Genomic DNA, 27,182 nt, shown 5'->3' with positions numbered 1-27,182 from the left:
AGAGGGACTGGAATCTATGGGCTCTGGGTATGGCTGAAGAATTGGGTGTGTAAGCCACAGAAGACTTGGAGGGGGGAGGAGTGGGATCTCCAGATATCTACCTGCAGGGCTGTGGTATGGAAGGCCAAGTGGACAGGTCTGTGTAGCCTAAGGGGAGGTTTGAGACCAATGGGAGAGAACACAGAAGGCTTTTGTTGTGGTCACAGCTGTTCAAAGAAGGCCTGGGGTGCCGTAGGAAGTGGTGAGTGAATCCCCAGTACAGGGGGGTGGTGTATCCCATCCCCATGTAACCATGGCCAGGCAGAACCTCATTGGAAGGGTGACTTGAGAAATTCGTTATGATCAGGGTACTGATGTTTGGGAATAACTAACTAATAACCGACCCTAAGCAGATTCAAAGTCAGTCCTAAGCCCTTGCTTTCTCTCAAATACTTTCTTGAGTAGCAGAAAAAGAGGGTAGAGATATAACTACTGCCCAGGAAATGACGCAGTGTCCCCGCCCCACTCAACCCAGCCTGAGGTCCAGGTTGCTGCAGGCCCGTGGGTCAGGACCTGCTGAAGCACTGGGGCACCCAGCCCTGGGCATAGGTGCCTCCATCCATGCAGGAAGTACACACCTGGATTGTCGCTCTCCCTCATCTGTTTGGAGGGTGGCTCATCAGTGTCCCAGGGCGTGGACTGATTAATGGGCGTCTGCCCCCACCGGATGCTGGTCGTGAGTCCCTGGGACTGACTGTCTGCTTTGGAGATGCCAGGTGCCTGGGAAGAAGCAGAGCAGGGGGGTGAGCACAGCCTGGCAAGGGTCCTGCCCTGGGATCCACCTCCCCCCTCTCCCCTGCCCCCAGCAGTCCTCTTGCTGCCTAGGCCACAGGGCCAGAGGCAGAGCCCTGGGCCACATCCAGTTCCCCAGGGGAATGACAGAGCATTTTGGCACAGTAGTAGCAGCTGTGACCTCTGCTAAACTCCCACCTCCAGGAGCACCCAACCCAGTACCTCCTGGGCCACGCTCTGTGGCCACTGCACTGAGCTATCACAGAGGAAGGAGCATTCTGCCCTGAGATGTGAAGGCCCCCCCTTAATAAATTACAACAGCATCCATGGGTATGCACTGAGCACTGACTCTGTACTCAGTCCACGCTCAGTGCCACCGCATGCCTGGCCCTTTGACATGTAGACATCCGCTCAACTATCAGGCCCCATCCTGCCCCCACTCCAGCCTTGGAGCCCCTGGAAGTCCCACTTCGGAGACAGGTAGGGTGGGACCCAGGTTAGTGGGAAGAAAACTCCCATCCTGTCACCAGGAAAGAGGCAGGCTGCTGGCTCCAGGATCTCACGCTCTAGCTCAGATAATTAAAGAGAAAATGATCCTCAGGTGAAAGCAATCATGAGGCCAGCACTGGTCTCCCTGAGTTACAGCCTGATGGTGTAATATTACATAATCATTAAAAATCATGTTTACTAAGAGTCCTTCCTGAGACGGCAAAATGCTTACTCTGTAATGTTAAATGAGAAAAGCAGGACACAGAGTGACACAAATATAATCTCACCATGTGGACAATATGTGCAGGAGGGAAAGCGAAAATGTTAGAGATGCCGCCCTGGGTGAGAGGATTATGGGTAACGTGTTCTCTCGTCCACACTTTTCTGTATTTGCCACATTTCCCACTATGACCATTACCATCATTACCATTATAATTACAGGGTGGGGCAAAAGTAGGTTTACAGTCAATAATTAAGAAATGATAATACAAGAATAAGCTGTTTTGAGTCACAATTGTAAACCTACTTTTGTCCCACCCTATATAATAAGCAAAAAAATAAAAAATCAAAAATCCAGAAAGCATGTTGGAGAGCCCGGGCCTGGGGTAACTGAGGTGTGAGGGGGCGTGGGTCTCAGCAGAGGTGGTTTCCGGAGTGACCTTGGCTCCCAGCAGTTCAGCCGGAGTCCAGAAGGTCTTGGGGTGAAGGGTGAAGTGGGATGGGGGCAGAGACAGCTGCCCTTTAGAGACAGTCGCAAAAGGCCAAAGGAGCCCCGAGGGGTAGCTGTGGGCCTTTCTTGGGGGAGGCCATGGTCTTGGTGACTTCTGATGGAAGCTGACCCAGTGGCTCAGCTGTGGGGGGCAGCGCCCCCTACGGGGCCTCTCTGGCAGTAGGGGTAAGGGGTGTACCTGTGGCAGGGCGGACAGCTTTTACTGGGGCTTTGATGCTTAATGCAGAGGACAAGCAGCGCCTGCACCTGGCCTGCTGGGAGGAGCGAGCGGAGCTGCATCCCATTAGGGCTGAAGGCTGCACTGAGCTAATTGCATTAGGCTGCACTTTATCTCTGGCCTGCATTTCAGAGGCTTGGCTTTTGTGAACAGAGTGGGAAACAAAGGGAAAGAGTGAATCTCCTGAGGAAAGAGCAATTCAACAGACAAGCTTCCTTATCAGAGGCTCCTGCCCCATTTCTGTCTGTGGGACAGATGGGAGCTTGGGGTGGGCAAGAGGGGTGGGGACTTAGCCACACTCACCAACAGTCTCCCGGGACTCATGGAAATAGTGCGGCTTCTACAGTGCTCTCTAACAGACAGCCTCCCACGGTCCCAGCCTGCAGCCCCTCTGCATTCCAGGTTCTCGGGGTGCTGGTGGGTTTAGAGGTGCACAGGTTGCTTCCCCATAATCAGAGGCATTGTGGGGGTGGGGAGAGCCTGTACGATGCCCCATCCAGGGCCCTATCTGGGGTGAAGTTGGAAGGCCGACACCCCAGCCTCCTCCCCAGACCCCTCTTTCACTGGTAAGACAGAAACCCCTCCTGCCAGTAGGGGGCGCTGCAGCCCCTTTCTGCTACCCTGGATTTCTGTGGGTCTCCCAGGCCAGGGGCAGGTTTGGTTCTCAGGGAACTTCTATAGTCTCATTTCTCCCCTGCTGAGTCAGCGTCCAGGGCCCTGCCTGGTACCTAGACAGGGAAGGGGAGGGTTCTGGAAACTTGGAGGCCTGGGCCTGGCCCTTACAGCAGGCACTGCAGCCAGCAGAGGCGGCTGGGGTCCCCCTCAAGGGCGGGCAACCAGATTCTGAACTCTACAACTTCAGGAGTTCCAGTTTTTGTCCCAACATTGGTTTCAAAACACTCCTGTCAGCTCAGTCACTTGCACCTTTGTTGGATAGTTGATTTGTTCATTAAACAAGCACTGGGCCCCTGTTCTGTGCCCAACCTGGCCCAAGGCACTGGGGACATTGATCCTCAGCAGAGTGCAAAGCACTCGGCTACCTAAGCACTCGGCAAACAGTGAAGGACTCAGACTCCTGAAGGGAGCTGGGGTGCAGGGGGCCCTGGGGCGCTGGGGACGACCGGGTGTGGCTACAGCAGATTTGCTGTCTGGCTGTGTCTTTCATGAGTATTACAAGCAAGTTCTTGTGTATAAGAAATTTGTTCTGCTGTAAGAAAAACAGGATTTTTTTTTCTGTAGGAAAGATAAATAAGGCCACTCGTATTCTACCCGGCACCAGCAGCTTCTGAAGCTACGGGCAACTTGCACCTCAGGAGTTTTTACTTATTTTATTAAAATAATGACATGAACATTCCATTCTCTACTCCCTCCAGAAAAAACACAGAAATGGGTCGTGCTTCTTGGAGGCGCCTGGGCGCCCAGGTGGGAGAGGAGCATCCGGTGATGCGTGAGCTCCGCCTGACCAGAGCCCCTCCTCCTGTAAAAGGCCCCAGGTCCAAAGTCAACTTGTGGTCCTGGGTTCTGAAGGCATCTGGGGGACCACGTGCGGGTCCGTGGCTCCAGCTCTGAACCCAGCTCCTGCTAAGCCTGTCCCCCACGATCCAGGGTTCAGAGGTCCACCAAAGGCTCTCCCAGCCACCCCAGCCCAAGTGCCAGACTCCTGGAGGTTCGCTTCACACCGGGGGCTGCCCTGCACAGGAGAATGCCACAGAAACCAACCAGGACAACAGCTCGGGCAGGGGGAGGAAGGCGGGGCTGGGAGAGCCTCCCCTTGCCCCCTGCCACTGCCATCGTCCCAGACATCCGTGAAGCCACCCAGACATTTGGCCTTTTCCCCGAGTTCCTGGCCATGCTTCTGCTCCTGTGACATGATGGCACTTGGCAGAAAGGCAGACGAGTAGAGCCCTCCTCCTGCCTGGGCCCCACGAAGTGGCCCTTTCTGCCCATCAGCCTGCATGAGCAGGATTCTCTCCGCTTCCCTTTAATGAGATGCTAATGGGATGCATCATTAACGCGGCAGCTTTTAAACCCGAGCTCTTGTAAATTTTCAAAGGTCACATTTTTATGGTAGCTGACAGCATCCTGCTTCTTTCAGCAACCGAAGAACACTAAAGACCCTGGTCCCTAATGGATGAAACTCTGCGAGGGGGCGCCGTGGGCCGCAGCGCCCGCTGGTGGGGCTGGAGGGTGGGGAACCTCCTCCTGCAACAAGCCTCCCGGGCGCCTGGGCTGTGCTCCCCCCCAACATCGCCCACACAGCTGCACCCAGGGCCTGCTCCATGTAGTAGAAGGTGTGCAGGGCACAGATAGTGCACGTTGCAAAGATGCCTGGCAGGGGGGTGAGGGGCTGACACTGCTGGGGACACAGAGGCACTTTTCCTCCCACAGAGACCATTTGCTCAGCAGGCTGTGTACCCATAAAGCTGTGACAGTCAGAGGGGCTGTTTTTTCTAACTCTCCCACCCAGAGGGAGTCCCTTTTTCTACTTCACACAAAGGTGCCATATAGGCCAGCAGCATCCGGGTGGTCAGGGGTTTGAACAATAACAGGATGAGTCTCCCCAGGGGCTCACACACGTCTCGCTTCTTCTCACCCCCGTGTTCTGTGCACATGGCGATCGCAGACTTGGCACACTGCCTCTCAGGGCTGTACTGACCCTGTACTGGTGAGCCAGCTCCATGAGGGCAGGGACCCAGCACGGTGCCCGGCCCAGCTGGTGCCTGGCCTGGTGTAGGTGGCCAGGGAATGAATGAATGAAGGTAGGGTCTCCGGGCTAGAGTGTTTGCCAACAGTAGGAACATGCATCCCTGTAGGTTCAACAAATGTGTGAGTGCATTTAGGGAGAGTAAATAATGTGAGTAACAGAGCGGAGGAGTGAAATAGCCCAGTGTGTTTGGGCAACGTGGTGCAGAGTGCCCCTCACTGGGGAGGTGAGGTTTCTACACTGTGCGGGCCTCCTGTGCTGGGACCCCCGACACCACTGCCCTGGAGGCTGCTGGAGGCTGCTCGGAGGCCTGGTGCCCCCTGCTCGTGTGCCTGAGTATTGTGGAAGAAGGGTTGCTGAGATTGCTGCTGGTATCTGTAGGGCCGGGGCAGCACCTGGAGAGACCGGAACTCAGCCTTGGCCACTGTTTGCCAAGATCAGAAGACTGTGAATCAATGGAGACTGGAAGTCAGCAGAGCTTCCAGAAGGGATGGGCCACAAAAACTAGGCAGGATCCAATGAGGCTGGTGGATTCGGGCTGAAGTCACCCCCGAAGGACCTCACAGCACAACTAGTGTGTTTGCAGCCTACATACATATGACAGAGCTAGGCTTGTGTGGACCTCCTCTGGGGGGAATGACAATGCCAGCACCCCTGTCCCTTTCCTGCCAATGAACCTGCCTCCACAGACTGGAACCTGCAAGCCTTGACACTGCTGTCACTTGTGTGGTGCTGACAGGGCTGGCAGGGCCTACCTTCTGCCGAATGTCAATGAGCACAGCCAGCCCCACCCTTCACAGTAACAAGCCCCTCCCCTCCAGGGAGCCCAGAATCCCCCAGACCTCACCTGGGTGTAAGAGGTCAGACGATGCTTCTGTGCTCACGCTGGGCCAGAAGCACTGCTGGGCACTGGGCACAGTGGTGGCCAAGGCTCGATTCTTGCCCTTGAGGAATTTAAACCCACGGGATGGGATACACCTGAGCCAAGGACCCATGAAGATGACACAGGCTGGGAGTGCGACCACAGGGAACAGAACCACGATACTATTCTACGCCAGATCTGGGCCAAACCTTTGAAGAATCACAGCTTCTGCCTTGGTCTCTCAGACCCTCCAGACCAGACTGGCAATCAGATGAATACCACTGAGTGACTCTAGTCAACACCATGGGAGCTCAGAGGGTCCAGCCAAGCCCTCTCAGAGTGTCTGTGCGCAAATTTGTGAGATATTATAAAATGTTGTTTAAAGCCACTAAAAACAGAAGGATACACAGTCTACTGTGCATATTGCAAAATAGCAAAAGATCAAAAGTCTTTTGTGTGTTGCTCTTGACATATGAACACTATAGTTTTATATGCATCCTTTTGTGTTCCACAGAGGATTGGGGGCAGTGTAACTATAGTAGGGACAGTAATTACATAAATGCTAACACTAGTTAGTGCAGCCTCTCCCCAGGCACACGCAGCTAGATGGGGGGTGGAAAATGGCCTTGGGTGAAAAAGAAGCCACAGGGAGGGCAACTGAGAAGCCATGGGTGACCTGGGGCGGACCGCACTCTGAGCTTGATCTGCAGCCTTGTTTTTGTTTCATGACTCCCTATAATTTCTACCTATGGGAAAGACAAGCTTTTTGTGTGATACCCCCATAACTCCCTGGCTCCGGATTCTGAGGGACCCTTCAGACAAAGGACTGCTGGTGTGGCCTGAGCCCTGCAGAGGACCTCTGGCATCTTTTCTGATTTGAGGTGGAAGCCAGAAGATATGTCTGCCAGCTTCCCTTGCAGCTAGAACACAGGCATGTGCCTGCTGCTCAAACACACTTGTTGAGAGTTCAGTCTGGAAGTTGGGCAACAGGAGGAAATGAGCACAGCTCTGAGTCCACCCTCTGCAGAGGTTGGTGGCAGAGGCACATGGATTTGGGAGCATGCAGATGGTGGCGGCCCTGCTGTCCTGGGCCCAGCATCAGAGGTGAATGCTGTCATTCCCTTTTTCTTCTTACTCTGGAGGGTTCTCAGTTCTCCTCTGAGAACAGCAAGAGCAGGTGCCTACACAGCTCCAGTGGAAGTGAATATGCTCAGATACCTCCAGGCCCTGGTGGATCACAACATAGCAGCTGCCAGCTCCAGGACTGAGTGTAGCTGGGTGAGCCACTCCCTGCAGAGTGAACGTGTCACTTCCTTTTCAGCATCCCCTCTACTGCAAGGCACTTAGAGTCTTCACAGTGTCCAGTCCACCTGTGCAGACTGATGGGTGCCACCAGTTTTTAGTAAAGGTATTCAGACTGGTGTATTGGGACTGAGCGTGAGAACCTCTGAGGGGCCCTTGCACTACAAAGGTGAAGCTCAGGAAGGCAATTCTTACTTAAAGAATGACATTGAAATCGTGGAAATTCAGTCATGGGGAGGAGCTATTTTGGTGTCTGGGTTTTTCAGATTACAGCTTATGGGTTTATACACTTAGACTGTTGGCTCTCTGCGACTGGTAGGTTATCAATGAGAGCACTGCCTCCAAGATCTCACAGGTACAGCATCGGCCACCTCTATTTGTAGGGGTTCTCCAACGTGAGTGCACAGAAGTACCGGGGGCAGGTTGCTAAGAATGCAAGTTTCTGGAGCCACCCTCCAGAGATTCTGATTCAGAAGGTCTGGGGCAGGGGATCCCAAAATGTGGCTCTTTAACAAGCCTACCAGGTGATGCAGGTGGTCCATGGACCTCACTCTGGGGAGCAATGACAATCTCAGCATTCAAGCTCTCAGGCCATTTGTGTCCTCAAAGAGGTGACCTCAGAGCTGAAGCTGCTGGGCAGGTCTGGACTGGGACAGATTTTTGGGTCTTGCTCAGGGGCTCATAGGCGCCAGCTCTTTAGTCACGGTGCCTTCATGGGCTCCTGTTCCCAGCCTAGGTTTCAAAGGGTAAGAAGGACACATTGACAGACACCAAAGCTATAAATCTGTGGCCTCCGGGAAGAACAAATGACATTTATGAGTCTCTCAATCCTAATTTCATGATTGCCCCTGAACTACAAATGAGAATAATCACAGTTAAATTCCCACTTGGGGCCGGGGGAGGCTCTCTGGAGCCCCCTCCCACCCTCATTAAGGAGGCTGCCCTCTCTGGCCCCCGGCCCCAGGCCGGTGCCCTCAGTCTTCCCTTTGGAGCAGCACCATGACGCGCTCCGGGGCCCGATGAAATTTCTAATAATACTAACCAATGATGTGTTAAATTGAGACACTTCTGGCTTGCACGCCGGAAACTGCATGATAGTTTAAAGGACCAGTGCTTACCTTTCTCTATCAATTTGCTGCTAAATTACTGCATTCGGAGCAACTTACAGAAAAGTAATTCTTTATTTAAATTTTAATTTCAATCTTGTCATTTTAAATATATATTCAGATTCCAATCATATTACGGACTATGATGATGTCTCTGGAGGGCTAGCGTTCCTGCTGGGAGCCTGGGTGGCGGCAGAGGATGTGATTTGGGGACGGGTAAGGGAGCTGAGTAAGGAGGGAGGGACCCAGGGGACAGCTTGATGAGGGCGGCCATGTGCTGGGGTGGGAGAGAGAACTGCGGAGGCCCGCGGTCAGCCTCTAACCTGGCCCTGTGATCTCAGGCTTTGTGTCCTGCCCTGAGGGTCACCTGCAAATACTTTGAGTTGAGACTACCAACCACTTCCTGTGCTGTCTCTCTCACTGGATCATGTAAGGACCCAAGAAGCCCCAGCCATAAAGAGATGGCAGGCACAGAGGAGATGGGGCTGCCTGGCCCTTGCCGTCCTAACTGTTCATATTTATTGAGTGCCTCCTACATGCCAGGCAGGGGCACGATGTGACTTCCTTCCATGAGGTGTTCTGTGCTCACCTTCATTTTACAGATGAGTGTAGTAAGGCCTGGAGAAGGGCAGTAACAGCTAGAGTGTGCCAGACTTGGGACTCTAACCAGTTTATTTTGTCCTAAGACTCTCAGAGGTGCTCTGGGATGGCCAAAACGTCCTCAGGCCACCTCTCTCCAGTCCACCCCCACTGTGGCTAACAGCCCTATAAACAGGCTTAGCCATATCGAGGTCATGTTCACACTACCCTGTTTGGGTAACACTTCGTGCCCTTCTCCTGGTGCCCACAGGAGTAAGTACCAGCCATGGCCTCTCCTTCCCTGACTGTGTCCACCCTAGCTGGGCTTCCTGCTGTGATCCTGATAGCAAGATGGGGCGGGGAGCCACTGGACTTCCATCATCTCCCCCAATCCCTCAGATTGCCTAGGCCCTAGGCCACTGACGTGTTCCCCAAAGCCCTGCCAGGATGGTGTCGGCCCTTTCCAATGGAGAAAGTTTTCAGTCTCAGCCCAGGGTGGCACAGCCCGACACCCCCACCCCTCTCCAATACACTGCAGGGGCCACCCTTCATGTCCTCTCTCTTCTTCTACCCCCCCCCCCCATCAGCCCCTTCCCCTTAGCCTTCCAACGTGGGGACTGAAACATCCTTGCCTGACTACTTCAGCTTCCATTCCAGCACCCATCTGCTTCTCTTCTTCTTTCATGGTCATTCCTCTCCATGGGGCTCAGGACCCCTGGGTATTATACTCCTGCTACCCTTCCCCCTTCACCTTTTAACCCTTCCTACCCAGCACTTCAGCGAGACCATCCCCTTTATCATTATTATTGTTATTATTATTTTTAAATCTACCTTTACTGATTTCAGAGCGAGGAAGGGACAGGGAGAGAGATAGAAACATCAATGATGAGAGAGAATCGTTGATTGGCTGCCTCCTGCACGCCCCCACCGGGGATCGAGCCCGTGACCAGGGCATGAGACCTGACCGGGAATTGAACCGCAATCTCCTAGATCGTAGGTTGATGCTCAACCGCTGAGCCACACTGGCCAGGCAGAGACCATCCCCTTTAAATGAAGAGTCACCTCCTGATGCCAAGTCCAGTAGCATTTCCCAGCCCCTCTCTCTGACCCCTCACACTGGCTTCCTCCCTCTTCCTTTTCGATACTCCTTCCCTTCCATTTCTGCAACAATGCTTTTCCTGGCTTTCTACCTCTTCTGTGCTGTTCACTGGCTTCTCTCTCCAGTTCTCCCATGTGAACATGCCCCAGGGCTCCTGCTAGAACCCCCCTCCCTCTGTCAGGTGCTTTTGGACCCTGTATCCTTTCGTAATTGTTTTTCTGATATGAAACATCTGTGTGGTAGCCACTGTCTTGGATGGGGCCCAGCTTCCTATAGTATTCTGCAAGTATATTTGCTTTTCTGTTTTACAACTTCAAAGTCTGTACCTTAGAGACATTTTTGCTCAAAGTTCAGCACAGGTGGCTCCCCTCACGAATGTAAAGCAGCCACGTCCAGGGCTGGTTTCTGCACCACGCTCTTGCAGTGCCCTGTCCAGGCCCCCAGAACCTCTCCCAATGGATGGGCCTTGCGGACAAAAGGAATGATAAATCTGGCAGAACCTTCAACTCAAAGCTTTCAACTTTCCTCTAACAACTTTCAACGAAAACTTCTTAGTCCCATTTCCAAGTAACTTTTCATCCATTACAAAACCCACACAATTTTCAAAGAGGCTTTGAAATAAGATCACCTAGAAAAAAAAGCCCATCACAAATGAAAGTCTTTGACAAGAAAGAGGCCCTTTCCTGTGCTTCAGCCCCCCTCTGGTAGCAGTTTCCCTTTCATTCTGCTGAAAGGTGCAGGGCAGGCCTGGCCCTCAGCAGACGCCTGTGATGTGAGGGAGCGAACGGCCCAGACAGACAGGCGAGGAGGACAGCGAGGGGCACCTGCTCGCAGGGCTGGGCTGGGCCTTTCGTCATCCCCCTTCAACTGGCCTTCGCGGGCCTTCACGGGTCCCCCAACAGCGTGTGCCTTGGAACCTGGCCGGGCCGCTCGGAGTCCCAGCGCCCGGCCTGTTGGCTCTCACCGCAGCGTTTGGGACCAGGCTCCCTCTGGGCCATGCCGGACCATCTTCATTCTCGCTGCCAAAGTGGGCGGGAAGTAGGCACGGCCAGGGCAGCTCTGTTCTGGCCTTTGATGGGACATTTCCCAAGTGCCGCCCTGCAGGTAGGGCCTCTGGGACCGCCTCTTGACCTCCCAGCTTCAGAGCCTGTGACAAGCCTGTCCTCCTCAGGATCAGCTCCAGGCCCACAGACACACATCAGACAACAGCCACTTCTGGGAGCCTTTGTTATTTGCACGTTCGGAATCCTGGGTGCACCTGGCGAGGAGAAGTCCTCTGTGCAGGGCCGCGGAGCTGAGTGAGCGTGGGGATGTATGTGGTCCCTACTATGTGATGGTCCAGCTTGGCCCTCAGAGGCCTAGACTGAGTCCCCAACATTAACTTTAAGCCAAGCTTCCAAGGCTGCCTTCCTGGGGACGGCTGCTAACCACCCCGGGGGAGCAGCAGGCTACTTAGAACGGCTCAGTCAGGGGCCAGCCTGGCTCCTCTGCCCCTCTAGGCCATCCCAGGCCCCCCTAGAGGGCATTCTAGAATGAACTAAGCCCTCCTTGGGTGCAGGACCCACCCAGAACCACGAAGAGCCCCAAGACTGAGTCCCCGCTGACTGTCGGCATTCCCTCAGGGACACTTCTACAACAAACACCTGACATTCATTACCCCCCCATCCCCGTTCTGGATCGTGGCCTCCACAGAGCGTCTCTCATTTTCATTACAGACAAAGGCGCCGGGAGGGAACAGCGCCGAGTTCTGAGGCCTCTGCCGTGTGACTGCGCAGCCACTCCGAGTGGGAAGTCGACTGAGCTTGACTCTCACGCCCAGCGAGGAGGTGCTGACACAGACGTCTTCGGCGACCTCATTAGAGGCCTAACAAGAGAGAGGATTGTGGCAGGGTGGCCCCGAGGTCAAGCAGGACAAAGAAACAAACAACGCAGCACAAATGTCCCCGGGAGGCAGCTCCTCAGACGGGGCGGCACAGCTGAAGGAGCTAAAATAGTTTTACTGCCGTGACTTCAAGACTCACCGAAGTAAGTGCAGGGCCCAGTGTGTGTCTCAGGACTGGAACTGGGTCCCGAGGCTCAACAGCTTGGGGGGACTGACCAGGCCTGCGGCGGAACATTCCAGAAGCACACAATGAGGGCCCCCGTTTATAGCCTCCCGGCTCCCTTGCACCCTCTCTCTGCTCCGCTCTAGGTAATGAGAGCACCGAGCGGCCAGGCAGGGTCCTGGTGGAGAGGTGTGTCGTCTGGCCACGGCCAGCTCAGCTCCCTTCGTTCAGAATTGTGGGAGTTCAAGTGATTTTCTTTGAAGGAAATGTCACCATTCAGCACCAGCCCATCTCTTTAGGCTCTGGAAAGCTCGCTGGGGCAGGTGGATTCTATCTAAACTCACTGGAGGTCCAGGTGCAAGAGGGAAAGTGGAAAAGTCCTTAGGAGGCAGTGGGAGGGGTGGGAAGTAGGGAAGCAGCCCTCTCAGGTAGATAGCCAGACAGACTTCTCTTCCTTGGCAGTGACTTGGAGGAGGAGTGGGGGCTCCAGGTGACCAGACCTGTGTAAGGTTCTGCCCTGCTCTGTACCCACCCCTGGGGCCGTGGGACCTGGCCCACCATGGATCTGGCTGTAGGGCTTTCGGCCTGTGGCTGCTTGCTGTGGATCCCTAGGTCAAAGAGAGAGGGTCCCAGACAAACACCCTCTACTGACGCCCCTTCCTTAGCAGGGGATGGACTGCCTGGGCCAAGGCTTCCTTCCCTTCACCTCCACAAAGCACCGCCTGGCTACCACAGCTCCATCCATTCTGTGCCGGGGCCCATCACCTTCAGGTGCCTCATTCATTCATTCATTCATTCACTCACTCCTCACTTACTGAGAAGCGAGCCTGTCCTGGAGACACAATGTATAGTCTCTGGCCTAGGGGGGCGCACAGGCTAATGGAGAAGTCTCATAATCGTAGCAGCTAATACCTATTAGATGTGCCACTTATAACCCTCAAGACCCGGGAGTTTTTTTGAAGCCAAGGTCTGGGTATCCATCTCCATTCCCCACTGTATTAGTCACCTCGGCTGCCGTAACAAAATGCTGTAGACTGGGTGACGTAACAGCAGAAATGTATTTCTCACAGTTCTGGAGACTGGAAGTCCGAGATCAGGGTTCTGGTGAGAAATATTCCCAGCTTGCAGACGGCTGCCTTCTTGCTGTATCCTCACATGGCAGAGAGAATATTCTAGTCTCTCCCTCTTTCATAGTCCTATCAGGGGGTCCCCATCCTCACCTAAACCAAATTGTCTCCCAAAGGACCCATCTCTGAATATCATCACAATGGAGCTAGGGACTCAAGATATGAATTGGGGGGGGTAGCATAATTCAGTCCATTGCACCCACACAGCATGCATGCAGTGGGTGCTCAGAGTGGAGATCTACCTGGCTGTTGTTTCTCTGTTCCACCTTGTCCACCAGACCCCTGGGTGGGGGTTTTTCTGGAGGGACACCACAGGCCTGACCAGCATATGGCTGGCCCTCCCACCAGCCTGAGCTCTAATTTTCTTATGCTTTGCTTTTTTCTCTCACAACATAATCTCCACGATCTCTAGTCTTTCCCAAATGCTGTTGAAAGGCTTGTTGTATTTATCTCCGGAGAATCTGCCGTGCCCCTGTGCAATTTTCCATTGTCATGGTTCATTTTAATTTCCTCTAAGGCTGTTGGCCACTCTCGTGTTCAGAAATAGCTTGTTCCACTTAATAAAAGAGCTTAAATATGCAGACACGAGAAGTTTCCTTGGCTTGCTCCTAAACGTCTCAGGAAGGGGAGTGAGTTGCATGGCCTGCCTCGTGCAGTTAGGCTGAGCACACGCCAGGTGGCTTGAGAGGAAGGAGACGCTCTGAACGAAAGGTGGAGACAGAGGGGGACCCAAGAGCTTCTGCTGGAAACCCAGCCAGCATGGGTGGCCACACATCCGTCATCGGGCTGACAGCATGCGGGTCTCCTGAAGTACCTCCCCTTCCATAATCACCAGAGCTCTGGCTGGTAGGCAGGAGGTCTGGGTTCGAGGTCTGCTCCACCTCTCACTTGCCTTGTGACCTTGCACCAGTCGCTTCTCTTCTCGGCATCCTGCTTCTTCATCTATAAAACCGGCATGACAATTTTTCCGAAGACTGATTTCAGTGAGGAGTGAAAATCCTCTGCTCAGGGCCTCACACAGAAGCCAGGACAGAGCTTGGGTTCAGCAAATGGCAGCAATTATTACCAGGAGGGGGCCCAAGAACGCCAGTAGGACGCCATGCCCAAGGCAGCCTTCTACATCAGTTCTCTCCTGGTTGCTGGGGCCAGAGACTGACCCCAGGCTGTGATTATCAGCGGGGGACAGAAGAGAGGGTGGCAGGCTGGGTCCTGCTTCACACACCAAGTCCATGGGAAGCCTGGCTGTTTGGCCATGAGACCAACGCCCGGTGGCAGTGGATCTGAACTGCAAGGGAAGGTCACCAAGCTGTGTTGAGCTTGCAGACCCAGTTAGCAGGGGCAGAGTCGCAGGGCACCCTTCTTTGGCTTCAATAGCAACAATTAGGAGCCAAGAGTCTAGAGTGACTGGTATTTGGGAACAGGAAGAGGGAGAGGCACGAGGCACTGACTCAAAATTCCCAGTAGAGTGGCAGCTGAAAGGTCTCTGTGTTATTGGCTCTGGAAGCCAATTCCTACCCTGTGGCTCTTGGCAGGACACCGCAGCCTCCTGGCCCTAAAGAGAAACCCTAAGCTTAGCTCTGGGGTGGAGGTGGGGCAGGCAGGGCAATATAATATTCCAGGTCATAAGTGCCCGGGAGACGGATGTTCCAGACAGCAGTGTGCAGCTCACCCTTAATGCTAAGGGCCCCTTGGGAGCATCACCTCTGGGGGCTACGAATACACCCAAATAAGCCCTTACTCACCTTCGTCTAGGTTCAGCTCTGACATCACCACTTACATGGCTCAGGCAGGTGAACTGACACATTCACCCGAGGGCACAAATATAAGCCAAGAGTAGAGATGGGGGCCCTCCAAGCCCAGACTGTGGGCACGGCCAGCCTGCAGCTCCCCCTCTGCCCATGTCTCCTGAATACACCGTCCATGCTCTACAATCCCGCCCCCACAACACACACATTCACACAGGTGCACAAGTGCTCATATGCAAGCGCTCACTCATCTACCTACACACCAAGCCCATGTGTGTGCCTTCGCACACCCGCACAAACCCACAGAACCCCCCCTGCTTGGGCCACAGGGGGTCCATCCGCCACAGGGCAGGAGATCCTGGCAGATGTCCCTGCCGGCCCCACAGAATCTTTTTTTCTTCCTTGGCTCTGAAACAGAGTCCCCCCACGGCCACTTTGAGCTTCCCTCCCAAACACTTTTTCCTAAACTCGCTTCCAATCTGACTCATTTCAGTTTTGAAACAAGAAAACATCAACAAACACGATGGAGGGAAACAGATGGTAACAATTACAGGGGGGAGAAAGTGGAGCCATTCCCTCTGCGAGGGCAGGCAAACATATTGTCCCCAGACAGCTATCGTCCCCCAGCCACTACTGTGTGACCTGGGTGCAGGACTCCCAGCTCCCGTCTCTGCTGCGGGAGACGGGCCAACACCCGAGAGGCCATGAGGGGCTGCAAGCACCACAGGGCAGGCCCACCAGAACCTGTCCCTCTAGGGAGGGACAGACAGGTGGTCCGGCATCTTCCAGGCTACCTCACACCTCTGATGCCCGTCCAAGGCTGGGGATCTGGAGCCAGCTGCCTCCCCCGCACGCTGGGCCCACTGTGACGGGCCCTCACCATCCCTCACGTTGCTGTGCGGCAGCCTGAGGGCAGGAGTGTTTCTTCCTGTGGGCGGTGGTGGGGGCCAGGCCGCCCAGTTCAAATGCAAGTCCTGACACTTACGAGTGGGGGGAGCAGGCAAGCTAACGGATCTCTCTGTGCCACCGTTCCCTCACCCCTCAAACAGAGGTAATTCCAGAACCTACACCATGGGGTTACGAATTACTATGTGCAGAGGACTCAGTGCTAGCTTGGCGCACGTGGGTGCTACACGTGGAAGCTGTCCTCTGATTTCCCTCAAAAAGAGCGCCTTCTTGTGTGGCACTCACTCAGCATCAGTCAAGGCCTGCTGAGCTGAGGGATGAAGAGGCAGGCCATGAGCTGTGCCCTGAAGAATGGACGGGCCATTCCAGGAAGGGGAAGACATGCACAGAAGCTAGGACACGTCCTGCTGTTGGTGTGGGGTGCCCGAGGGCCTGGGAGCAGACGCTCAGGTCTAGGGGCCTGAACTGGAATGAGCCGTGTTCCATGTCCTGGGACCATCCTTCATCCATCCTTTGTGGTCTGAGCAGGACATGGGCTCTGCCCTCTAGCAGATCAGGTTGGTGAAGAGATAGGCAAGGAAACAGGTGCAATCTAGAAAGACCAAGTGCTGTGACAGAGGGATGCACCTACTCCAGCCAAGTGGGTCCAGGAAAGCTTCCTGGTGGAGGAGGCTGAGTCTGGAGTGACCGGAGGAGGGGAGTGGGGGTGCACAGGGACCATGATACCTTCAGGGATCAGAGCAGCAGGGCATTGAGAATGAGGGTTTTGAGTCATTACTGGAGTGCCCCAGGCAAGGATTCAATGCCTCTGAGCCTCAATGTCCCCAATGTCAATGCACAATGAGAATTATAGTCTCCTTCTTCCCAGGCCTGGGAGGCGTGTAAGACAGGATGTGTATCAAAAGTGCCGGCTGGACAGCAAGCACACTGAAGTGCTCACCACAGTGGCTGCTGTGACCCCGCCTTTTGGTCGGGACTTTTTCCTGTGTGTCCTGTTCTTAGACACATTCACACACAAGCTCTCAGGCGGCATAAACACTCCCCAGCACACCAGTGATCACAGCTGTCCTCGCACTGCCATGGACTGAATGTTTCTGTCCCCAGAATTCTCCTGTTGAAATCCTATCCTCGTGATGGTTTCAGGAGGTGGGTCCCTGGGGAGGTGACTAGGTCACGGAGGTGGAGCCCTCATGAAAGGGATTGTGCCCTTATAAGAGGACACCAGAGAGCCTGTGTCTCCTCTCTGCTCTCTGCCACGTGAGGGCCCAAGGAGAAGCGGTCAGTCTGCACCCTGGGACAGGGTTCTCACCAGAATTGGACCATGCAGGCTGGCATCCTGGTCAGCCTTCCAGCCCCCAGAGCTGTGAGAAACAAATGTCTGTTGTTTATAAGCCACCCAGGTTATGGGGCTCTGTTCAGGCAGCCTCAGCCAACACACGCAGCCTCCCACATGCCCACATGCAAGGGTATAAAGAGATCCCAGTCGGCACACACTGTAAACCCCAAGTCTGCCCCTTTATGCATGCCCGGTTCCCTCTGCCGCCCCCTGGACTCTGCCGAGCCTCCAGCCTCTGGGGGTGTGCGGCGGCCGCCCCTATTCTAGGGCCCTGGACAAGGCGGGCTGCATTTACCCGTCACGGAGTGGTATCATCCTGCGGTCATTCTGAGCGTCGGGCAGCAGCAGGCTGTGGAAGCTCAGGATAAAGGCGAGGAGGGTGTATTTCATCCCTGCCCGCTCCCCAGGGCCTGTTACTCACAAATTCGAATCAGGCCGCTTGTCTGGTAAGCACTCCCGCAGTGCTGCATACTATTTTGGCAGCTCTTATTTTAAAACATATTAACGTCCCTTCTTGTTCTCCTGGGGAAGGGGGGTGGTCAGCATTTTCTAATTCTTTGCAGTCTGCCCATTGCCCCACCTGGAGGAGTCTGTCCCGTTAGCACCAGGGACCAGCACACTCCGCGCCCCCCAGGTGCTCCAGGCACCCGCGGCCGTGTCTTCCTCCACTCCCCGCCACGCCATCCCCAAGCTTCCCCGGGAGGGCAGCAGGCTGGGAGCTGGAGGCCTGGGCTCTGTGTGACTTGGACAAGACCCTTCCTTCCCCACTCTGGGACTCATCTGAAAAATGGACACTTTTCCAAGTGTAGCAGGTCTTAGCTGTCTCTGCAGTGGAAATGTGTGCCCTGAGCAGCTGGGCTGAGCACCTTTAAGACGAGGTCCCACTTGCTCCCGGAACGCTGGTCCCATGCTGGGGGTCTGGCTTCCCATGCAGGTCTGCCCCCGTGGGGGGTTCTCGCCATCCGTGGTGGATGCTGGCCTCTGTTTATACATCCATCTCAGTGGCGTGGCTGTCTCTCTTTAGGACAGGACTCAGCTTTAACAGCCCCTCTCCCCCCCCCCCCCACTCCCCCCCCACCAGCAGCCTCGCTGATGCTCCCTGGGTATCTCTCTAGCAGCCCGGCCACCTCGCCCCTTCCCCCGGCCTTCCTGCCATCTGTGGCGCCCACCCTAGCCTGTGCTTTGTGTTGCAGCCAGGTATTTCTCTAAGATGTAAATGTGACGACGTGTCCCTCTGAAACCCTCCAGTCTCCTAGTGTAAAGGGGCCAAGTCCAAACTCCCAAAGCCCCACTGGCGGCCAGGGTGCCACCTCTGGTCACTCCTAGCCCTGCACTTCCCTCCCACCCGCACTCCTAGCAGTTTGCTGCTTCGTATTTCTACACCTTGGCCCAGTGTGGGCCCCACTTCCCCAAGACTCACTCCGTCTTAGCCTTGAAGATTAGCTCAGGCATCGTCTCCCCAGAAGAGCCTTCCCCGAGTAGCCCCCTGGTCTCCCGACAGCCCCTGGATGGCGCTGTGTGTGCGAGGGGACGTGTCCCTGTCTGCTCACCTGCCTCCCGCTGACCATGATTCCCTGAAGCCGAGACTGTGCCTCATCTCCAGGGCAGGGCCTGGCCCTGTACAGCAAGTCCTCCACGCCGTCAGTAGGCTCTGCCACCTTACGCAGAATGACGTTTGGGGTGGGCTAAAGTAGGTTTACAGCTGTGAGTCCTTGAAACACAGAGTTTATTCTTGTATTATATTTATTAATTATTATATTATTTTCCCTATGAACAACTGTAAACGTATTTTTGCCCACCCTGTATAACAAAACCCATGGTAACACAGGCTAATTGATACAAACAAGAGTTACGTCCCCATGGTATCTCATCAACGTTATAACTAAACGGTGTTGCACAAAGTGACGTCATTTGAGGACCTGCTGTAGATGCTCAGTACAGGTCTGAGGAGTGAATTCAGCCTTATAACAGAGAAGTTGCTCCACGGTGCTCCGAGAGGCTGGGCGGGGCCGTCTGGATTCACCCAGACCCCAGAAATGCCCCGCCTCTCTCTTCCTGGGTTGATCCCAGGCAACGAGCGCTCCCTGTCCTTTCTAATCAAGCCATCAAAGGGAGTCCCGACACCCGCATTGATTTTCACCAGAGGGGAGGAGGCTGCCCCTCTTGTCTTGTGCCCGGCAGTCTGTTCATATTTTTAGACCGTATCTCTTCTATCATCACAAACTGTGGCCTGCTTCTGTGCCACTGGGGCCTGGTTTGTCAGTGCTCCCGTCACTGGAGTGCTTGGATTTCGAGAGGAGCCCCAGTCAAGGCCTGCATGAGTGGACCCATTTCCCTAATCCATTTCTCCCCATACCCCAGTCACTTTGTGGCCGCAGACCCCTCTGAGAGCCCCTAGTGATTCAAAATATTCCACTGGCCCAGGCCAGGACTAAGTACTTCCACTGCAAGGGAAGCTAGTCCTACCTCTCGGCTCATCTGGGGAAGTCCCCACATATTAGGTGCAGAGGCTCACTTGCTGTGGGGACAATCACAGAGCTGTTATTTTAAAACATTTCATTCATATTTTCCTTCCTCTTCTTGCAGAGGATGAGCAGAGGGGCAGTCACTGGGTCTGGGGACCAAGGAGCAGGGGCTCTGGCTGGAACCTGCCACCTGTAATCAAGAGGCTGCCCTTCCTTGGCTGGGGAGCCCACCCATTCTTTTCTTGTCTCTCTGCCTTTGTATTTACAGTCCTCCTTGGAGTGCTCTGCCACCACCTCTTTGCTTGACTAACTGGAATTTAAACTTCAGTTTAGGCATTACCTCCTCCAGGGAGTCTTCCCTGACCACTCTCTATGCCCAAGTCTGGGCTCTATCTTCCTTCTCTGGGCTGTGATGGGGATCAGGGCTGATCTTGATCTTGGGTTTGCTTTCTCCTCTAGCTTGTGGGTTCCTCAAGGGCCTGGGCAGCAACATAGTTGGTATAATAAGTGTTTGTTGAATGAATGAATGGAAGTACAAATGAAACGGTGACTTCGTATGGCTTCTCTTGGGGTTTCCCCACTTAACATACTCCTGTGGGTCACTCAGACTCATTTTTACATTTTTCATGGACAGAATACTGTTATTTGCCAAGACCCTAAAGTTATGTGTCATCTTATGGGTATTGATATATCTGGTAAAAAGTGCTGATGGTCTAAATAGAAAATAACAAAATTTTATTGAGCACTAACCCTATTAAGTACAGAACTAAACTCTTTACTACATATGAGTCTACTCCTCATAACAAGGTTCACAGGTGAGCCTCCGAGAGGTTACTTAACTTGCTCAAAGTTACACAGCTAGCAAAGTAGAGTTGAGATGTGGAGCTGGATCTAATTAGAAAAACCTGTGTGCTTAACCACTGAGTTACAGAGCCTAGGATTATTTTTATTCTTGGTAATAGTACCTAGGTGGGTTATGAAATCTTTACCAACTGAAGCCCCATTCGGACCCCATCAATGAACCCTCCAGACCACAGCTCACCACTGGGTGTGCATGACGGGAAACACGCAAGTCTCTGAGGCAGGAATCTCAGCTCCCCTGAGTTCCCAGTCTCAGGCCTGTGCCTGCTGCCCCTCCCTGCTCCTCCCACCAGCCCCAGGGCCCCATCACATGGGCAGAATCAGAGGCTGTGCCTGTAGAAAGGAGTGGGGACCTCTCTGTGTCTGAGGGCCATCTGGAGGGATACAGTTGAGAGATAGCTGGCTAGAGGCTGCTAGACAGTTTTCTGATTTTTCACCAAAACAGTCCTGAGAGTATGGGAGGGACTCTTGCAAGGACCTGGGTGTCAATCACAGTGAAAGGGTGTCTATGGCTCTCAAATAATGTTGTTTTACTTCCCAGAGCTCAGCAGGACCACGGGGCTAGGCCTACTGCTGGGAGGCCCAGGCCAGGCTGGGAGTGGGGTGTGTGGAGCTGGGCCTATGTACCAGACCAACTCTCCTTGGGTCCTTTGCTCCTCCAAGGTACATTCTGGGTGGGAGAAGCCAGGAGGTACCAGGTGAGAGAGGCCAGGGTTATGCACATTTCCCAGTCTCTCCTGTCACCTTCTCCCTGTCTCCATTCACACAGTTCCTAGCCAGAGAGGTGTGGCCAGAGAGCCTTCTGAGTCACTGGCCTCATTTGGAACACTTTGGGGATCCAAGGGTCCTTTTTTCTCATAGAGGACACAGCTAATCTGGTCACGTTATGAATTCAGGTAAGAGTTTAATATTTTAGTGCCTGCCTTATTAATGCCATCTGTATTACTCAGGGTTCTCCAGAGAAACAGAACCAGGAGAATGTGTACGTATATGAGGAATTTATTATAAGGACCTGGCCCACATGATAATGGAGGTGAAGTCCCAAGACCTGCATGCAGGTGGCAAGCTGGAAACTCGGGCTCGGGTGGTATAAATTCTAGTCTGAAAGCGGGAAGGCTCAAGGCCCAAGAAGAGTCGATGTTCCAGTTCAAGTCCAAAGGCAGGAAAAAAACCAACATTCAGGAGGATTTCCCTTTTACTTGGGGGAGGGTCAGCCTTTTGGGCTATTCAGGCCTTCAACTGATTAGGTGAGACCCACCCACATTGGGAGGGCGATCTTCTGTACTCATTCCACTGAATCAAATGTTAATCTCATCCAGAAACACTCTCACAGACACACACTGACTTCGGTTAGACAAAACACCTGCGCATCCCTTGGCCCGGGCAAGTTGACACATAAAATTAACTATCACATCATCTACTACAACTTCCACAGCTCTACGAATCTGTGCTCTGGGTAGGGAGAGTCCAGGAAGAACCCCCCCCAACCCCCCCAAAAAAGCCAAAACAACAATAATACTAAGCAGGACTTGAGAATTCCTTCCATGATGATGGAATTTTTCTTCTGACTCTCCCTTCCCTTCTGAATAAATACCGTCCACTCCCAGGAGAGGAAAGGGCCGTCTCTTCTCCACGCCCCAGCAAATAAAAGAAACAGTGCCGCTTCCCAGGCACATCTGCTCCCATCCCAGCGCGTGCCCCACCCGCTTGCATCCTAACTGCTCACGCGGTGCGGGCAGGGTCTGCCCTGCTTCCAGCCCCCGGGGGTGCCTCTCCCCGCCCGGCTTCCCCAGCGGCTGCTTCATGCATTACCCACAACATCAGAAATGTTCCACCGGCGGTTTCCAGATTCCTAAAAAATAGATTCGAAACACTTTAATACTCTCGGAAGAAGCAATATATCACTGAAAAAGCTGTAACCTTTACTATTGCTGATATTATCCAGACGGAGGGCTGATTAGGAAGGCAACTGCAGCCAGTTCCGATTCTGCACTGCTGCGCCGGAGGGGCACGGGAGCTGTCCCCCAGCCCGTCCCCCTCTCAGGGAAGGACGCTGCAGAATTTCTGAGTGTTTGCCTAATGCCCTTTCATATAACCTGAAAAAGAGTCGCAAGACTTGAAGGCGGTATTTTCCGAGCAACAGCCTTCTCCTATTAACACTGCATCCCTGAAAACAACACTGAAGCAACAGCAAGTCCTGCATGGAATGCGATTGCCTTCCCTTCTTCCCTCGTCACCAGCCCCGAGCACGGAGCTGCAGGGAGCCCTGCGGAGCCAGCTGGGCAGAGCGAAAGCTCCATGAACGGTTATGTGCGCGAGCTTCACAGCCACCAAATGCCCGCAAGGAACTCCCCTCCCCCATCAGGCAGGGGCAGGTGCGGGGTGGGCATGGGAATGCCCAGGCCTCCCAGCCGGGGAACTCCCTCGAGGGTCGAGGGTCGGCTGCAGGTGCAGGGGGAAATCAGATGCTCGGACTTGCCAGGCTGCTTACCCTGGTTTCTTTCTGAAGGTTAATGTTATGGGCAATCAAAGCAAGCTGAGGAGAGGAGACGAAAGGCAGAAAAATGGAAACCTTCCAGACCAGCGAAAGGCTTCGTTTACCTGCGGTAAATAAGAGTGTCTTCATATTTTCACAAGGATATTTCTATTTCACCAGCTTACAATTCAAACCGGGCTGGGCAAACACGCTGTGATATGGCCACAGCTCTCATCCAGAGAGAAAGCTCAGAAATGGGAAACAGAAACCAAACGTGGGGATCCCCCTGAGGTCCTCCCTTAGCTCCGGGATTCAGAAGAGCTTCAGGCTGTAGCTGGTGCCCTGAGAAGCTCCATGTGGCCTTCTGGCTGCCAGCCTTGGTCTGCGTGGGGCTCCATCGTAAGTGACCCTGGGAACAGTGCCAGGGCTGCCCAGACCTGGTGCGAACCAGAACCACCTCTCACGCGCTCTGTGCCCTTGGGCAGGTCCCCGGACATCTCCGAACCTGTCTCCTGATCTATAAAAAGTTCAAGTTCACGGGGTGGGCAAGAATGACAGATGCCAGACCCACAGGCCAGGGCCTGGCACAGATTCCGCCCCTCCAAAATGACAGCTTTTATTATTCCCATTATTCCAGAGAATGTCTTTGTGAGTTGTTTGCTTGGTGATTGAAACTTTGTTTCTTTTTAATAAAATCTTGATTTAAAAAAGGCCTGAAGGCACTTCTGTTTCTTTATTCAGCGGGGCAGGGAGTGTGGCGAGGACAATATTTAGAGACTCGGCAAATCTCTCACGCTGACAGTCATTGCCACAGATTCTTTCTTCTCCTTTCAACTCTCCCTCTTTCTCCCAATTTAAGAAACGTTCGTTTTGGTAAAATGAGAGTTACGAGGCTTCAACAACGTCCACAGCCTTCCTGTCACAGAACCAAAGAATCAGATGAGCCCCGGCGGCCGTGAGTCCTTCACTTGGTGTATTATTTACATTTGGTTCTTTCCAAAAGTATAGTTTACGGTTCTCTGCTGAAAACCCCAATTTTGTCTTTTACCGCCTTGGTCAGGATAAGTATAGTTCGGGTTTGTGTCTGATAACTGCAATACACCTGGAGCCCCTGTGGGGCTCTGTTTCTATTTTTTGTGGTTTCTACTGATGTTTGCTCATGCTATCTCTTTGTGTTTGGTTATTATTATTATTATTTTTGTATTGTGTGTCAGATTCTGTCCTTGCACATTACTTTAAAAAAAAAAAAATCGAGGCCTAGGGTGAGGTTATCTTCCTTCCAAGATGGTTTGTTTGCTTCTGCTGGGCGCTTGGGGGCACAAGCAATCTGAGGTCACCTTAATCCAACGTGAAGAACTGGGATGCTTTGAAGCTCAGAGGCCCCGGGTGCAGCCCTTCAGAGTCCCAACCCAAAGCAAGTGGGGCGGGTCACCCGTTTCCACTGGCCCCTGGGAGACTCAGGACTCCAGTCCTGGTCCTCTGATCCCACGGGCTGTTAAAAGTCTTGCTCAGCTCTCGGCTGTCCCTTCAGAACTGGCAAACAGTCCAAGGGGAAAACTGGCCCAAGATGCTGGGCTCAGCCACATGGGCCTCTGGCCTTCCCCAGACACCGGCCTGGCAGCTCTTCCTTAGCTCGTTAACACTCCGCGGAGCAGAAGGATTGGTCAGAATTTCCTAGTCCACCTTTTGAGCATGGAACTGACTAGCACTTCTTACCATCTAAATGGCATATTATATATTTTCCTTACTGATTTTCTTACTATTTTCCCATTCACTGGAAGGTAAGCTCCATGAGAGCGGTACGTTTTGTCTGTCACCACTCCCAGACCTAGAGAGTAGTGACTATTCTAGTTCCCATCCTGCCCCCAGCATCCAGCACACTGCCTGGCGTATATGAGACACTCAATACACATTTGTCAAGTGAATGAGCGGCTGATTGATATCAGGGAACAGGTGAACTCTCAGTCGAGGAATCTTCTGGAACCAGCTCTCATAGGGACCTCCTTGTAACTATTCTATTCCTGTTCCTACCTTAAGGCTCACTCAAAACCTGCATTTTGTTTCCTAAGTGTTTATCTGTACCTTAATCACATAGTAGTTTTATTGTTATTGTCATCGTTATCATTATTATTAATGGTGATAAATAAAACAATAGCATAAAAGTATTTCCAGAAAAAAAATTGCGTGATTTAGAATTTTTAATTAATATGAGTTGGGGTTTGCACTGAGAGCTCTGCGCGAGAATCGATTGTCGTCAGCGCCTCCCCCAACAGGTTTGGTATCTAAACGCGCCGAATTGTAATTCACGCCCTGCGGGGCCCACGGCACTCGGAGAACCACCGGTTCTCCGGTTATCTGCTTCCTATCAGCGTCGCTTTCTCCAAATGAATGCATTTCAATTAAAGGCAGAATTTACCTGAGTACATGTGAGGTGTGTATTTTGTGAATTATGGCTCTAACTTTGAATAAATACGAAACAACAAACATTTTCTGAGCTCCTGTGATAGCCAGGCATTGAAGATAAGACAAAGAGGAAAAAGCTGGGCCCTCCCTCCGGGGAGACCACGATTCGGGGCTCTGGGCGAGAGAGCTCACAGGGTGTATGGGAGTGCTTGGCACAGGCAATACCCTAGAGACGTGTTTAGGAGAAAACAAAATAAAAGACTGAAACTTCACCAGCAGACATTACCATTTCAGTGTTTACAGACACAGTTTTACTCCCTTCTGTACGTGGTAACATCTTCCAAATTATTTCTGGGCATTGCCTTTTCCTCCCTCACCATACCAGCGACAGGGACAGATATTCCTGTCTTTGTGTGGGCACCAAGTACTGACAATCCCTGGGCTGCAGCCTTGCCGCTCCTCCCTTCCCATCCTGGGCCAGTTCAAGGCCCCCTAAAAAGAGAGGGGTGTGTGAGAATCTAAATGGACCAAACGGATACACTGGAGAATGGCAGTTACAAGAGAGCCTTGCTCACAGAAGGAACAAGTTCAGGGTCCTTTAAAGAATGAGGTACCAAGTCTGTGTATCATTGGATAGGATTTGATTTCAGACGTTCAATTAAAAATAAGTGTCCCATTTGGTCCAAGACAAAAAAAGCCAAAGTGAGTCCCTGCTGATAGTCTCCTATCTCCTTCTCTGCCTGCCCCCTGAATTCCTCGATCCCACCTCATCCCTCTCTGTGCCCCCAGCAGGGGCGGTGGGAAGAGATTCTTCTCTGGGGTCAGAAGGACCCCTTTCAACCCCCCTGCCCATCTCTGTCTCCCTGTCCTTCGAGAAGAGTTTTCCTGAAGATCCAACAGAATCTCACCGTGCAGAAGTACCTGAGAAGAAGGGCTCTGGATACCTTTTCTGCTTTTATTACAGTTCCTCTTTCTCTCAGGCCCAGAGGCTAGGATATATGTCAATTTACATGGGCAATTTAATCAGTCAGGATTTACATTTTCTGAGGACATGACCAAAATTTACTTTATATCTCAGTGAGATTGAGAGAAGATGAAGTGAGGCTTTCTCCATGTGTCCCTCACAAGATAGCGATCCCTTGGTTCCTTGGGAGCCAAGGACAACGTTCTACAAAGGACCTGGTTGGACCCCTCAGGGCTCCCTCTAGGGTCACACTGTCCTTCAAGTGGTCAAGGACTGACTCCAGGGTCTTAGAGAGTAAGGAGGTCAGGTCAGGCTGGATCAGGCTCCCACAGGCAGGGTGGACACTCAGCTGACCTTCCTCTAGGACCTTCCAGCTTCACCATCAGAGAGGTGTGGCCCTGGGTGAGGGCAGGAAGCCCAAGTCAGGATGGGGACCTCGTGCCGACAGCCAGCCAAAGGGCAGAGAGGAGGCGGCATGGGAGAGGAGGGGAAGGAGACAGGCGTGCAGGAAGGGTCCTCTCTGGCTACAGAGGGGTGGAGTAGCGTCCGTGCATAATTTAAAGTTCTGTTTGTTCTCAGGCCAGTTCTTGCTCTTCTATATATATGATGAATTCAAATGACCCCAAGTGACTTGGTCTTTCCATTTAGCAGATGGGCACCCAGTGCTCCAATGGCCTGAGTCCTCAGGGCGAGTTCAGTGTCAAAATCAGAAAGAAAAGCTCTGTGTCCACCTCCAGGGCTCCTGCTGCTGCCTGGAAGGGACGCTGTCTCCCAGGAAATCTGACGCTTTCATTGTCAATTCTTTCCTCCGGTGACACCCTCGTCCCAGTGGGACCACTTATCAGCAGGCCTTGTAACAAGCGCCTCAGTTACAAGAGGAGAAATGATCCTCCAGCCTCCAGACGGTCCAGGGTCCAGACGCCTCAAGCTGGATGGGAGCAGGGGCCCCCCTGGGGCTGCTGCAGCCCCTGGGCCCTGAGTCTAGACCCACAACA

The 27,182-nt window shown here is 53.2% G+C and overlaps 1 protein-coding gene across 2 annotated transcripts in view; it reads right to left on the bottom strand.

Moving 5' to 3' along the window:
- Nucleotides 1-27,182, bottom strand: part of KLHL29 (kelch like family member 29) — a 249,194-nt gene that overhangs the window by 51,343 nt on the left and 170,669 nt on the right. For both annotated transcript variants that reach the window (XM_081156708.1, XM_081156707.1), the window contains one exon: nt 618-759. In XM_081156708.1, the coding sequence (XP_081012834.1) occupies nt 618-759 (142 nt within the window). The remainder of the gene's footprint in view (nt 1-617; nt 760-27,182) is intronic.

Source organism: Miniopterus schreibersii, assembly GCF_964146895.1.
Source record: "Miniopterus schreibersii genome assembly, chromosome: 13".
NCBI classification, from domain to species: domain Eukaryota; kingdom Metazoa; phylum Chordata; class Mammalia; order Chiroptera; family Miniopteridae; genus Miniopterus; species Miniopterus schreibersii.
The sequence above is the reverse complement of the archived record's forward strand: the minus strand, read 5'-3'. Positions and strand labels throughout refer to the sequence as shown.